General features: G+C 42.6%; 1 protein-coding gene across 1 annotated transcript in view; it reads right to left on the bottom strand.

The window, feature by feature from the left end:
* Window positions 1–14,474, bottom strand: part of WDR64 (WD repeat domain 64) — a 150,748-nt gene that overhangs the window by 7,792 nt on the left and 128,482 nt on the right. The window contains exons 20-25 of the mRNA XM_019548612.1: window positions 10,856–11,010; window positions 8,972–9,077; window positions 6,813–6,874; window positions 5,787–5,896; window positions 4,616–4,804; window positions 1,876–1,975 (exon numbers count right to left, since the gene is read on the bottom strand). Coding sequence (XP_019404157.1) covers window positions 1,876–1,975; window positions 4,616–4,804; window positions 5,787–5,896; window positions 6,813–6,874; window positions 8,972–9,077; window positions 10,856–11,010 — 722 coding nt within the window. The remainder of the gene's footprint in view (window positions 1–1,875; window positions 1,976–4,615; window positions 4,805–5,786; window positions 5,897–6,812; window positions 6,875–8,971; window positions 9,078–10,855; window positions 11,011–14,474) is intronic.

Here is a 14,474-nt window from a genome sequence, read left to right on the forward strand (position 1 = left end):
GAAGGCAACAAGATTACATACAGTTATTTTAAGATATATATTTATTACTATTGTCTAATGAACACCTGAGATAAATTAAAAACAATAATTTTCAGATCTCTTGCAGGGATGTGCCTTGGTTGAGGGGTGCAGTTAGTGGGGAGCAGAGATCTAGGAGATGGGGATGAGGACTTTCTTTGGACTCTACTCCCACACAACAGCTTTGAAAGGAGGTGCTGAGTTTCAGACCCAGCTGCAGGTTAAGAGTTAAGAGTCTGCCTGGATGGAAGGCTGACAGCAGCTGTAACTGAGGAGGGAATTAGGGTGAAGCCACAAAGGACATGTCCATACCAGTGTACAAGTGTGGTATGCAGGGCCACAGACCTGTCTACCGCCCTGCAAACTACATGTGTTGCGCTTGCAGGTGTTTACCATGCTGCTAGTTAGCAGCACAGTGGGTTTTTAATAGTGGAAGAACCTGGTGTCAAAAAAATCCATGCCTGAAAAAGTTGGGTGGCACATGTGGCAGCAGTGTGTGCTATCCAGAACTGGACCTTGGCCCTCTGGAGGCACATTCCAACTGCCAGCCAGGCTCCACATGTTGGATAGCCACCGCTGGAGCCCTGGGAGGCCCGCAGGATCTCAGGTAAGGCTGCTGGGACCAGCCCAGGTGCTGGCCCCAGCTTTTCCTACCCCACCCTGGGTAATTTGCTGTGTGTCAGAACGTGTATGCACAGGCGTTCCTCAGGGACAAGTAGCAGTGATACAACTATGTGCCACTGCTATTTTTACCCAGGCAAGTGTGCTTGTCTGGACACACCCAAAAAGGCTTAAAAGCTCCAGAAGCAAAGTGGAAAATGGAGGAAGAGGGGAGGTGTGGTACTTAGGAAAAGCACTGAGCATGTGTGACCAAACCAGCCAAAGGGCCAGGAAGGTAGAAGATGCCTCTTCTAAAGTCCGGCTCAATCTTCTGAAGTCCAAGTGAACAAAGATTAAGAGAAAAGAAAGTGGCTGCCAACCTAGACTAACAGGCAGCTTGTCCCCTTCATCTCACCTATCTTACATAGAGAAAGGCAGAAGGGGGTTAGTGGACTAGAATAATGGTGCTGCCTTTTCCCAGAGAACCTCTGCCTCAAAGCTGTGGGAAACTGATGCATTTTACTGTCCTTAGATGCCTGGTGATGGGGGTAGGAGGCCATGGTTGCATGAATTTCAGCAGGATACCAAGAAGTCCTATCCTTGACTTGCTGTCCACCATCCTCCCACTGGAGGATAGGAATGCCACTCATAGAGAGGCTGAAATGAACCCATTGTAGTCAGTGGTCACATACTTAGCAAGTTAGTACTTTTTCTTTTTTTTTCCTTTCTAGTACAGTTTTCCTGGTACAAATCAGTCTGGCCCAAATGTGGCATGTGGCACACTAGGTAAAGGAGAACATATAATGCATTTCCATTATCCAGAGTCGTTGAAAATGTTCACAGTAAAATCCAAATTGATGTAATTCTCCTAATTTTATATTTCACTGCAACCAGCATAACAAGAGAGATTTCCCATTGTTCTTGTCCACCTTCCAAGTAACCCTGGGATACTTAGGGTTAACAGTGGACCCAGGTGAAATTTTGAGTTTTCTATGGTGTCAATGCAAGTTAAGGACAGTCAATTGAAATTGCCTTCTGAGCTGAAATTTGGGAAAGTGACACCATTAGAACTGAAACCCAAGAGTTTTGCATGAATCACTGTTTAGCAAAGTTTGTTTGTGTCTGTTCTTTGCACCAAAAGAATTATGTTCTGTCACAGAACAAGCTCTCTACATTGTCCCTTGGCTATTTGGTAAATGTAAAGATCAATTAGTACATTGCACAAAACAGATATAAATGAATTGCGATCCTAACTACCTTAGGAGAAGCTAGGGCTTTGAAAAACTTGAAATCCCGATCCACTTCAGCAGGTCTAGGTTTTTTCACAATTAGTGATGATCTGGTCAGTGATTTCCATCTATGCACAAGAGAATAGGACGACACAAAATTGACACTCCAAGTAGATGACAACATGCAATATCACACAGTTAAGTAGCTTGCAAATACAGTTATTTGAATTTCCATATCTCTGCAGCCTATAGATTATATTAAGTATTTTATAAAAATCATGACATGTTATTTCATTAAAATTTGAATCAATCTAGCTACTGGCTTGTCACGTTCAAGAGTGTATGTGGTGTATGCATGGTATGTGTGTGTGGTATTCATGGGGGGGTGTGGTATGTGTAGGATGCGTGTGTGTGGTATGGGTGTGTGGGTGGTATGCATGGTGTGTGTGGCGTGGTGTGTGTGTGTAGTGTATGGGTGTGTGGGGGTATGTGGTGAGTGCGTGGTGTGTGTGTGTGGTCTGTGTGTGGGGGCATGTGTGTGTGGTGTATGTGATGTGTGTGTGTATGGTGGATATGTATGGTGGAGTATGGGGGGTGTGGGTATGTGGTAGGATGTGTGGGGGGTTGCGAGGGGATGTGGTTGTGTGTGGGGAGCATAGGGTATGTTGGGGGTTTGTGTATATGTGGGGGGTGATGGGGGCAGGGTGTGGGTGTGAGGGAGGTGGTGGGGGTGTGGCGCAGCAGCAGGGGGTTGCTCAGGGCATAGATGCCCAGTGGGGTGCAGCTCTGGTCAGTGCTGCACATCACAGTAAGGGGCACAGCTTCTGCATGGCTGCCTGTATCGTTGGCGCTCCCTGCCACTCATGTGCATTCCCTGCACTGGCACAGCAGGGAGGGAAGCCCCACATGCTGGAGCCAGGTGCCTTTCCTGCCAGGGCTGCCCAGCATACAAGAGAAGACTCAGGCTCTGGAGCTGTCTGCCTTCCCTGGAGGGGTTGTGCTGCACAGGACGGAAGGCAGACAGTTCCAGATCCTGAAGTTTTTTTCTGGTGCTGCACAGCCCTGGCAGGGAAGGCACTTGGCTCCAGCACATGGGGCTTCCCTCCCTGCTGCGTGAGTTCAGGGACTGCGTGTGAGCGGTAGGGAGCACGGGAACACAGGCAGCCATGTGGAGGCTGCGCCCCTCGATGTGATGGGCAGTGCTGGCCAAAGTCATGCCCCACTTTTGAAGTTCGAACAGGCAATGATGCATAAATCATAAAGTGACAATGATGATGATTATGACCAAAGTTTATAAAAATCAAAAAAATCAAATTAGTCTTCTGCAGAGCGCCGCGGGTTCAACTAGTATAATATAAACTAGTTACACTCTTGAAGATGGCAAACCAGTTGCTAGATTGATTAAAATGTTCATGAAATAATATGTCATGATTTTTATCAAATACTTAATGTAATCTATGTATCTATCTATCTATCTATCTATCTATCTATGGAACAGCACCTACCAAAACTGAGCCCTAATTTATTGCATTGTAATGACTCTTCAAGGTGAGCTCGGTTCACAAAAAAGAATAGATCAAGGACTAGCACATCCATTGTCATAAACCAACATAGCTCCATCTATAATCAGTGCAGCTATGAAAATTTACACTAAGGATTTACATCCTACTGGGAAGAGCTGAGATTTTTTTTCACAGAATGCTATACCCTGGAACTATTCATCACATCAGTAGGGCCACAGCTATTTACTTAGTATTGGAATCCAGCCCAGACATTCATTTCAAATCCATATATCCACTCATATTAGCCATGTCTGGATCTTTTTTATGTGCAAGAGCATATGAAGAACATCTCTTCTTTGCATCAACACCTTTATTTGAATTAATTGTTTGAAACTGTTTTGAATATTAGCATAACCACTGAAGAATAGCAATTATAAAAATAATAAAAACACGATAGTCAGAAAAAGCAAATTACTACAATGTATTTTACAAATTGTCACTATCAGATGATCACTCTTTAATATTAGATAGCACAGCAGGAGGCTATCTTTTCTTAGTGTTGCTTGCTGATTAAAGCCATGATCAGTGGGCTCTGCAGTCTGTGTTGCTTCCATTATACTATGTTGTTTTAACATTATACTATTTTATAATTACAGGAGTAATTCCTTCTTTATTGGTATCAGACATGTCCTTAAAATGTATATCCAATATGGCAGAAGCAGCCTTATATTAGGCTCCCTTCTCCCTTTAAGCTTAGCAGGCTCTACAGTGTATACAGAAGCAGTCCGTGCACATTTTACAGTGCTGTAATTTAGAGCTCTTTTTACAGCACTATAAAATTATGGTGCTCTTAAACATGACAGAAGTACAGTGTTTGGGGGATGAGCGTGCCTATACACATGCTTCAATACATTCTGATTAGGAATCTTATCTTTCAGGGCTGAGATAGAAACAGATTCCCAGTCTCCTCAGCGTCATTAAATCCAGTGCTCTGACATGATTATTGGGTATTCAGAATTCTTGGAATCTAGTCTCTAGTCCTGGCTCTGCCTTTGACTTCATATAAACCTTTGGTAAATTACTTAATCACTGTTCCTAAATTCACTCTTTCCTAAGACGATGGTATTACATACAAAGTGTTGTACAGTTGTGTTTGCAAAAGTATATATACTGAGATGAAAGGTGCTCAGCTTATGTACTAATCATTACTCCCAAATCATATGTAAATATATATATAAAGAGGTATCTATAGATATATGATCTTACTTTTCCATGTCCAGTACTAGAGGATATTCAAACTTCTGCTTCATTTCCATGTATTTGTTGCTTTCTTTTATTATGGTAGGAAATTCATTAATATCACAGGGCAAAATCAAATCACCGGGTTCTGATAATTCAAACTCCCTGGACTGTCCCAAATAACCAAAATAGTGTCCATTGGTTGCATGCCAGAGCCTGGAAAGGTTGTGGGGAAAAGACAGAAGGGAAGAGGGGAAAAAGTAGATACATTTAGAAACTGAAAGAAAATGAAAAAAAAATGTTTTTAGAACAGCATTAAATAATTGTATATAAGTCTGCAGTGTAGTATGCTATTGAAGACAGGAACAATGGAGAATAGTTTGAGACTGGCTTAAGGCCAAACATACCTTGGAAGAATGTTGTAATCATTAAAGAAATAATTGAAGATATAAGCAATGCAGAGTTAAGGTTAAATCTATCAGAAATCTAACCCATTGAAAATCTGGGCATGAAGAGATAAGACTACAAACTAGTTATTCCATAGCAAGATGTTTCCACTTTACAGACATTGAATTGCCTCAATTTCATTGATTTGTTTAAAACAAAGCCTTGAAATTTATGTTACTATGTTCAACTTGTATAGCAGATTATAAGTTATAGAATCATAAGGTTGGGAGGTATTAAGTCCAAAATCTGCACAAATGCAGAACTCATTGCTCCTAACCCATCCTAGATAACCATCTAGCTTCTTGAAAATCTCCAGTGTGGGAAATTCCACAACTTCCTTCTATATAGTGGACTTAGGCACTTCGGTGTGATCCTGTTCCACTCTATTCACGTCACTAAAAAACAGTTAACGCAAAGTGGATAGGTCTTCCTCCTAAAGCGTACTAAAGCTTACTGTTTTGGCTTTCAGCTAAGGTGGCAGTGGGGGCATCTACATGTGCAGTGTTTAAACATGCACCCAGGGCTTCAGCACATGCCCTGGCTAGCAGGGAACCATTAATATGGTTGTGGAATCTCCATCCTTATAGGTTTTCAAGACCTAGCTAAACAAAGCCTTGGCTGGGCTGATCTAGTTGGAAATGGTCCGGCTTTGAGCAGGGGATTGGACTAGATGACCTCCTGAGGGCCTTTCCAACCCTTATTTTTATGATTCTATGAGTTTATGATTAATAAGCATCAGCCATATCTATACCTGACAGAACCATCCACAGAGGCTGTTACCACCACTTTTTTCTCCTTTTCATAGAATAAGCTGACTACTTTGGTAGAATGAGCCCTCCAGAAAAGTTGCTGCTTTACTTGCTGGAGAGAAAAAACAAAAAAACAAACACAATTGACCATGGGTCAGTCTGTTATATACTCCACTACTGTTATTGTCACAATGGCCTCTTTTTCATGAATCTCTGTCCATTTTTAGCTTCAACCTCAATGAGGCAGTCTGCAGGTTCCAAAGAAGTGTGTTTATAATAATCCTATAAAACATGCTGAAGATAGTGTACAGTTGAAACACTGCATGACTACTGGGGATAAATTTATCTGTAATAAATTCTGTTTACCACAATGGAATTGAGCAAAAGATAATTTACTCTTGTTTTTCTAGTAAGTAATTGTTCAGGCCAAAAGTACTGACTTATTTTTAGTGCACATGAAGAAACCAGACTGAACTGCTCTCAGGTAAATTGAAATGTAAATTTATAGTGTCATAGTGCTTAGGGTCGGAAGGGAGCTAAACAGATCATCAGGTCCAACCCCCTGCCCTGGGCAGGAATGGGTGCCAGGGTCATGTCACCCCAGCCAAATATCTGTCCAACCTCCTCTTGAAGACCCCCAAGGCAGGAGAGAGTACCACCTCACTTGGGAGCCCATTCCAGAGCCTGGCAGCCCTAACTGTGAAGTAATGTCTCCTGATGTCCATCCTGAACTTTCTCTCTTACAATTTGTAGCCATTATTCCTAGTAAACCTTGGTGGTGCCCAGGGGAACAGAGCCTCCCCCAATTCTCGCTGGTCCCTCCTGGTGAGTTTGTAAACAGCCACCAGATCCCCTCTCAGCTTTCTCTTGTGGAGGTTGAATAGGTTCAGGCCTTTTAGCCTCTCTTTGTAGGGCCTATCCTACTGCCCCTTGACCATGCGAGTGGCCCTCCTCTCATCTTATATTTCTCATCCTCTTGCACTGAGTAATAAATTTTTCTTCATAAAAGTCACAAGATCACTTCTTACCTTGCTACTGTCTTCTGGATCTTCCAGAAATAAGCCAATATCCCAGCACATAATATGTCCTTCTATATATATATATATATAAAAAATAAAAAAATACATTAAAAAAAAGTTCTTTATTGCTATTAACCTACTGGAAGGGGCAACCATATACCTTTAATAAGTTCAAAACTTCAGAAGGAAGTTAAAGTTATGAGCAATGAAAGTTAGCTTTTAGAGTAATATCAATTTCACTTGCAAATATACAGGAGAAAATGTTAGATTGCATATTAACAGGGAATGCAGGCAGGTCCATACCCTATTTATTAAGAATCATATATTAAATCTATATCATTCTTGAATGATATAGATTTAAATTGTTAAAACCATATAAAATTTTTTTTAAAACATTGTTAAAAGTGAGCCACCCACTCAGGAAAATTACTATAAGCCAAACATGGAAGTTTCATAGGGATGAAACTATTCTTAGTTTCTGGTATAATGCACAAAGTTGGATTAATAGTACAAACAGTAAGGAAGCAAAATTGTCCCCTACTCCAGTTCTTGCTTTATAGTTCCTTCTCTTTCATTAACACCCTGATCTCCTCTTTATAACCTGCACTCTTTTCCACTAGAAGGCAGGTGGCCTTTGAGTAGTCACTCTTGGGCAACCTACTCTCAAGAGCTGTGGGCTTGGGTGGAGAGAAATGTGAATAACCCCAAGTAAGGAGAAGATGATACTAGGAAGCAGGTTTGCAAAAGCAAGCTAGGTGGTCTAGCAATGGGTGATGGCAGCAGAAAGAAGGGAAGAGCGTATAAAAGGCACCTTGAGCAGATGTGGCCAGGGACATGTAAATGCATGTATACCAGAATGGCAGTAAGGCAGAGCTATTAAAAATCTGCATTGTTCAATGTACACTAGGGAATACCTGAAGCATGTAAATTAGTTTGAGTAAAGAAAACAAATTATTTTCCTTGAATGATTCTTTATTTTTAGCATCAACCCCAAGGCACTGTAAGGTTTTGAAATGCGTGGGAGAAAATATTTCTCTAGATTCTGCTCAGCACCAGAGCAGAGAAATCCCAGGAGAATGAGTGATTTCATGGGATCTGCATCACAAACCAAAAATCTCAAAAGAGAGATTGAGAGAAAAAATTTCCACACCATGTCTAAAGAAGTGCAAGGTTTGGATAAACATCAGATAAGCAGACACTTGCAACTCGTGCTCCTGCTACTTGTCCCCAGGGAATGCCTGTGCCATGCACGCTTTGGCACATGGCAAGTTACCCTGGGGTAGGGGTAGTGGAGGCTAGGACCAGCACTGTGCTGGCCCCAACAGCCTTACTTAGGGTCCTGGGGGCATCCTGGGGCTGCAGCAGTGGTGATTCTGCCATAGAGAGCCTGGCTACCAGTCGGAGCATGGCCCTAGGCAGTCCAGCTCTGCCTTTGAGTGGCACATGCTGTCTGTGCATGCACTCCTCCGCCTTTTTTTCTGTGGGTTTTTTGACCCCTGGATATTCGCAACGAACAAAACCTGTCCCCAGGGAACCAAAAAACTTGTCCCCAGGGAATCAAACATCTACGCTCATCTGGATGCAACCATATATAATGGCTTGATAGGTTTACAGTGATATGAAAGGAAAAACATTGTTAATGCCTCTGCTAGCAGACCTTTCTCTGATTCCCTTGCAGAATGGAGAACATCTAAATGTGCAGTATGGGGCGCTGCAGACATGTTTGTGGTGCCACATATTGCACATCTGTGCTCATCTGAACGTAGCCTATATGTCCATATTCATGAATGTTTTCCATATATGTAGCCACTTGCTGGAGGCTATTATACATGATGCATGAGTTTTGCTTGTTCTTACAGAGAATTTTTTCCATTCATAGAATGAGTCATTTTGAATGGAAAGTAAATAATAGTTCTTTGTGTAAACAGAAGTATTTTTTCCTACTACTATTGTAAGCAAGGAGTCTTGTAGTAGATACTATATTCACTTTAGGCCTTAATCTGCATCCTTTTCCTCCAGAAAACTCTTTTTACAATTATTTTAATAGGAGTTTTGCTTAAAGAAATAATGGCAGACTTTGGCTCTTCATTTTCATATTCCCAATATGTTTTTAAAAAATATCACTTTCAATCCCTACAAATTGTCATGATGGTGACTGAAATGCTTACCCTTGCTGCCAGCCAAAAGCATTCTCACAGAGAGGTCTGTGCACAAGGCTGTCAAAGGAGTAGCAGAGTATTTTGTGAAGGACAAAATTTCTCTCAGCAGATCTCCCTAAAACAGATAAAACAAATGCAATCTTTTCTGTATGTGCTAGTCATGAAGAATCAAAGCAGTAGAAAACCAAATAAATGATGATGTCTACTATCCTCTTCCCTGGCCTTGATAAATGCAGTCTTGCCTATTCATAACCATTCAGAATGTTGCTGCAGAGATCATTTTCTGAGCCCATATCATGACTCTTTGCAGTTCTCCATGAGCAAATCTTCCATCTTACTGCATTCATCATAAGCTTCTTGTCTCCACTTTTGAGGCTTGTCACAGTCCATTCCCACCCAACTGTTGTCTAATTCCATATTGAGATGTTACTCTTTTTAAAAGGTGCTGATGGCTCCTTTGCCCATTTGTTAAGTTTCAAAGAAGCCCTCTTGTGCTTTATCCCATGCTGCCCTTAATGCTTGGGAGAAACTACCCATGAACATCTACAAAGCTATCATATTATCCTTTGCAATTAGAAGGTGCTGATATGCCATTATTGTTTATCATGCTGACCAGTATTGCCTCATTGTTTCCTTGCTTTCCAGGAGTCAGTAATATGCCTTGCCTCTTGTCCTGTATTTAGATGGTAAGCTATCTGTGGCAGGGACTATCTCCAATGTAATGGAGCCCTGCTCCACATCTGGAGGTCCAAGGCACTGATAGAGCCATATGGAGCATATCCCCACATGCAGGGGTGTGTGCTTGCAGCCACAGAAATAGTAGTGGCACAAATTTGTGCCACTGATTTTTGCTGCAGTGCACAACCTTGCACGTGCACTTCAGTGTGGGGCAAATTGCCCTGCTTTGGGGAAACTGCCCTTTCCCCACTTCTCCCAGCTCCTGGCATACTTGAGGAGCTGAGGGACAATTAAAGGAGTAGAGATGCTCTGGCAGGCAGCCAGAGCATCTCCCTGGAGGACCAAGCCTCTGTGTTTGCCAGCACATGCCCCTCTAGTGTGTGCTGCTTTTTCCACATTGCTTTTTGTCATTCTGGGATTTCCCAGTAGCAAAATTTGCTCCCACACTGCAAATTTGCAGTGCAGAATACGTTTTAACATTATGGACATATAGTTTGTGGCACTGCAAAGAGGCTTGCAGTGCAACAAACTGCATGTGCCTGCATGTCTAGATATGGCTAAGGGCTTTAATTTAAGCCTGCCCTGACTTGTAACCCTACTGATGCCAGCTGAATGGTGCAACTTTAAATCATATCCAATACTCTTCATTTACACATATGCACAGTCCATTATTTCCAAAGTATTTTGGAAAGAGTGTAACATAACAGATTTCCTCTTGAATTTGGGGCCAGTAGGCTCTGCCTTGCCCATTGCTTAGTCTTGAAAGACAAAGAAGGTCTTTGAAAACAATGGCCTTCTAGCAACCTGTTTATCTTAACACCTGGTTACAATCACTCTCATCCAGTGTACCACACTAAGTTTAACTTAACACTAAGTACATTTAAAATGGGAGCAGACACACAATCAATACTTCCATACATGATAAGAACCATTTCAGGGAAGGGTTATCTCTTAACATGTACTAACTTAAATATGGTCACTATATTCCAGTGATTTCCAACTGCTGCAAGTGAACCTGTGACAGGGCCCTAAGGCATGATTCTACTTAAACTTTCCCTTGCTACAGATGTTAAATCAGGACTGATTTGTGCTTCTTAAAATAAAGAGAAGTTAAAGGGGGAAAAATTCCCTCCTAGTCTTAGTTGAAAGTAGATTGTCAAAGGTTGTCCTCCTCCTTCACCTTAGTCCCATCCCACAGACCATCAAATATATTACCTTAATATTCCACAGATAGATGTTTCCATTTTCATGAGCAGAAGCCAATATTGGTGAACGTTTACATCCTGATAAGCTTTTGGATATTCCAGGTGCTTCTCCTTTGGCATCAAAGAAATTCACACTCTTAGACTTGACTGTCTCTTCCACTTCTCCTTTAGAATATAAATTGACATAATCAGTCATACTATATTATTACCATAGTTTTTATAGTATGTCTTGAAAACACACATAGAATCATAGACTCATAGAACATTAGGATTGGAAGAGACCTCAGAAGTTCATCTAGTCCAACCCTCTGCTGAAAGCAGGACCCTCACCAGCTTTATCATCCCAGACAAGGCTTTGTCTAGCTGGGTCTTAAAAATCTCCAGTGATGAAGATTCCACATCTATCATTGATGGATTTCTAATCTAAACTTGAGACCATTGCTGCAACTTGAGACCATTGTTCCTTGTTCTATCTTCTACCACCGCTGAGAACAGTCTAGCTCCATCCTCTTTTGAATCCTGCTTCAGGTAGTTGAAGGCTGCTATTAAATCCTCCTCAGTCTTCTCTTTTCCAGCTGAAATAAGTCCAGTTCCCTCAGCTTCTCCTCAGATGTCATGTGCCCCGGCCCCCTCACCACTTTCAATGCCCTCCCCACTGAACCCTCTCCAATTTGTCTACTTCCTTTCTGTAGTACAGGGAACAAACTGGACACAGTACTGCAGATGTGGCCTCACCAGTGCTGAACAGAGGGGAAGAATCACTTTCCTCGATCTGCTTGGAACACTCCTACCGATGCAGACCAGGATGTTGTTAGCCTTCTTTGCAACAAGAACACACTGTTGGATCATATTCAGCTTATTGTCCACTGTAAGCCCCAGGTCCTTTTCTGCACAGCTGCGGGTTAGCCAATCAGTTCCCAGCCTCTACCAGTATGTGGTACTGTTCCATTCAAAGTGCAGGGCTTTGCACTTGTCCTTATTTGAACCTCATGAGATTTCTTTTGGTCTAATTTTCCAATTTGTTGAGGTATCTCTGAATCCTAGCCTTACCCTCCAGCATATATCCTACTCTATATACAAAATAAAAATAATTCATAAAAAAATTCATTGAATATATCTTGGTTCAACAAACTTTTACCAAAAACCAAGGCAGGGTTTCCCTGGATCCCTGAAATACCAGGCAGGAGCTGGGGACCCTGGGAGATTCCTGCAGCTGCTCAGTGAAATTGATGTTCTTAGTTTCATGTCTGGTGCTAGCATGTGACTTTCACCACAACCAAGTTACAAACATTGAGCTTTCTTTCAGATCAGCCACACTACCTTTTGACCAGCTCTCAAGGACGCTGGTTCTCTTTCTCACACAAAAAGCCCCTGTGCAAAGCTTGTTTCCCCACTACTTTAGGCCTTGGCTGTCTGTATTTTACCCACTGTTCTTTTGTATGCTTTGGTTTTTGCTTTTAGCTGTGTTGGTTTAAGGACATAGGCAGGCTTCTTTGGGTAGATGTGATATCTTTTATTAGGCCAACTGAGTAGTTGCAAAAAGTTCTTTGCAAGCTTTCAAGCACAAACACCCTTCCTCAGGCAAAGGGAGTCTCTGCTGTTTTGAGATCTCCACGGAATGAAAGAAGCTAAATCACTAGAAGGAAAGTCCCTATGACCCAAACCACACCTAATGGATCCAGACCATTGCTGGACAAGAAATGCAAAACCTGCCAACACATCCGTACCACTCCCACAATAAACATACCCCACAACAGAACCATCACCATTGCTGGATCTTACACTTACATCTCCAAAAATGTAATATATCTCATCCAGTGTACCAAATGCCCCAATGGAAAACAAGTAGGAGTAACAACTGCGCACCAGAATAAACCCACACCGAAAATCCATCAAAGACAAAAATATCCAATTACCTGTGGCACACTTCTCACAAGACAAGCACTCCCTCTCCAATCTTTCAGTTCTAATCCCAAAAGGGAACTTACAAAACACCTTTTATAGATGAGCCTACAAACTTCACTTCATAAATCTACTGGATATAAAAAATCATGGACTCAATATAGATATTGTATTTATGACACATTACATCCTGCCTGACATCTGATTCATCATTCATCAGGTACCTACTTGACCCTACCACTTACACTTTTCTTCCCCCGCCCCCCCCGCTCCCTCTTTTTCTACCCTTGTCTTCCTAATTTCCAGCCATTTACTTTTTGACAGACTGCCTTTTTTCTACCTAGGAGAATTCAACTACAGTAGAGTCTCCCTTACTTACCTTTGGCATTATTTCACCCTTGTTTTCTTCCTCCCTTTCCATTGTTTTCCTAATTTCTATTTATTTACATTCTCAATGACATCCTGTCACATTTTTAGCTTCTTTCACTCCTTGGAGATCTCAGAACAGCAGGGACTCCCTATGCCTGAAGAAGCGTGCTTGTGCCTGAAAGCTTGCAAAGAACTTTTTTCCAACTACTCAGTTGGTCTAATAAAAAATATCACATCTACCTGAAGAAGTTTGCTCTCTTTGTATGCTTTGGCACTTATGCACAGGTAACAATTCCATTTGCCCTGCAGTACAAGTACATATGTGTATGTGCCTAGACTGAGCATATGCAAAAGGATACTTACTGGCTGGGTGAATATACATGATCATTCTGGATATATACCTGCATCTAAATCAATGGAAAGCCGCTGGTCAGAAACCCATGACTACCAGGTGTCAGACTCTGGAGGAAGAATAGAGCCCTTCCATATTTTAGCCCCAATAAATGAGTAGTTGGGACACTTACTCATGAAGCCAGAGACCCAGGTTCTAGGTCCATCTTGCCCTGAGGGAGATTGAACTTTGATCTCTGATTTCCCAGCATTGTGTTCTAACTCCATGGCACTATCCTGTGCTCCTTTTGAAGCTGGCCCCCTGGGCAACCCAGAGAAGATGGTGTGTAGAATCAGGAGGAAAAAAATACAAGACGGAGTATGGGGCTCAGTGCAAAGGATGCTGGCCTGGTAGGGAACAGGTTCTGGGTCCTGGCCTGTCGCAGGGCACTTAGTATAAAATGGAAGTGACCTGTGAGTGACCCCTAGTGGTGAGAAGGGGAAGGCTCAGCTGCCAGTCACCAGGGCAGCACAAGTGTGGGTTGCCAAGACAACCAGTTTGGTCAGCTGACCGGAAGAGGGCAGGGCCTGGCCTATATAAACAAGCCAGCCTGACGCTGGAGGTCAGTTCCCCTCTGGCAGTCGAGGAAGGTGAAGCTCTGTTGGAGCAAGCTGAGTAGGGAAGCCTGATGGCCTGAGAACTTTCTGTGGGAGGATACAGGGTGGAGGAAACCCTGGTAGGGAGATGAATGCTGGATAGCCAGTTGGCTTTGAATTTATGTTGTAGCCCAGGAGTGGGAGTTTTCTGTTTTGTTGTTGTATAAGACTAGAGGACCGGGTGAGGCTGTAGGGGTTGGAGGAGGCCTCATAGGGGGTTCACGGTAGCGTGGAGACCCAGCGCCGGAGAGGGTGCCGTGTTTTGGGGTGTATCGACCCTGGCCCCAGTGTGGGCAGTATTGTGAGGGAAAAACCCCAGTGATGGCACAGGCGAGAAGCCCCAGTGGGGCGCAGGACCCGAGAAGGGGGTC

This window comes from Crocodylus porosus, unplaced genomic scaffold (assembly GCF_001723895.1).
Source record: "Crocodylus porosus isolate Cpor-Errol unplaced genomic scaffold, CroPor_comp1, whole genome shotgun sequence".
NCBI lineage: Eukaryota > Metazoa > Chordata > Crocodylia > Crocodylidae > Crocodylus > Crocodylus porosus.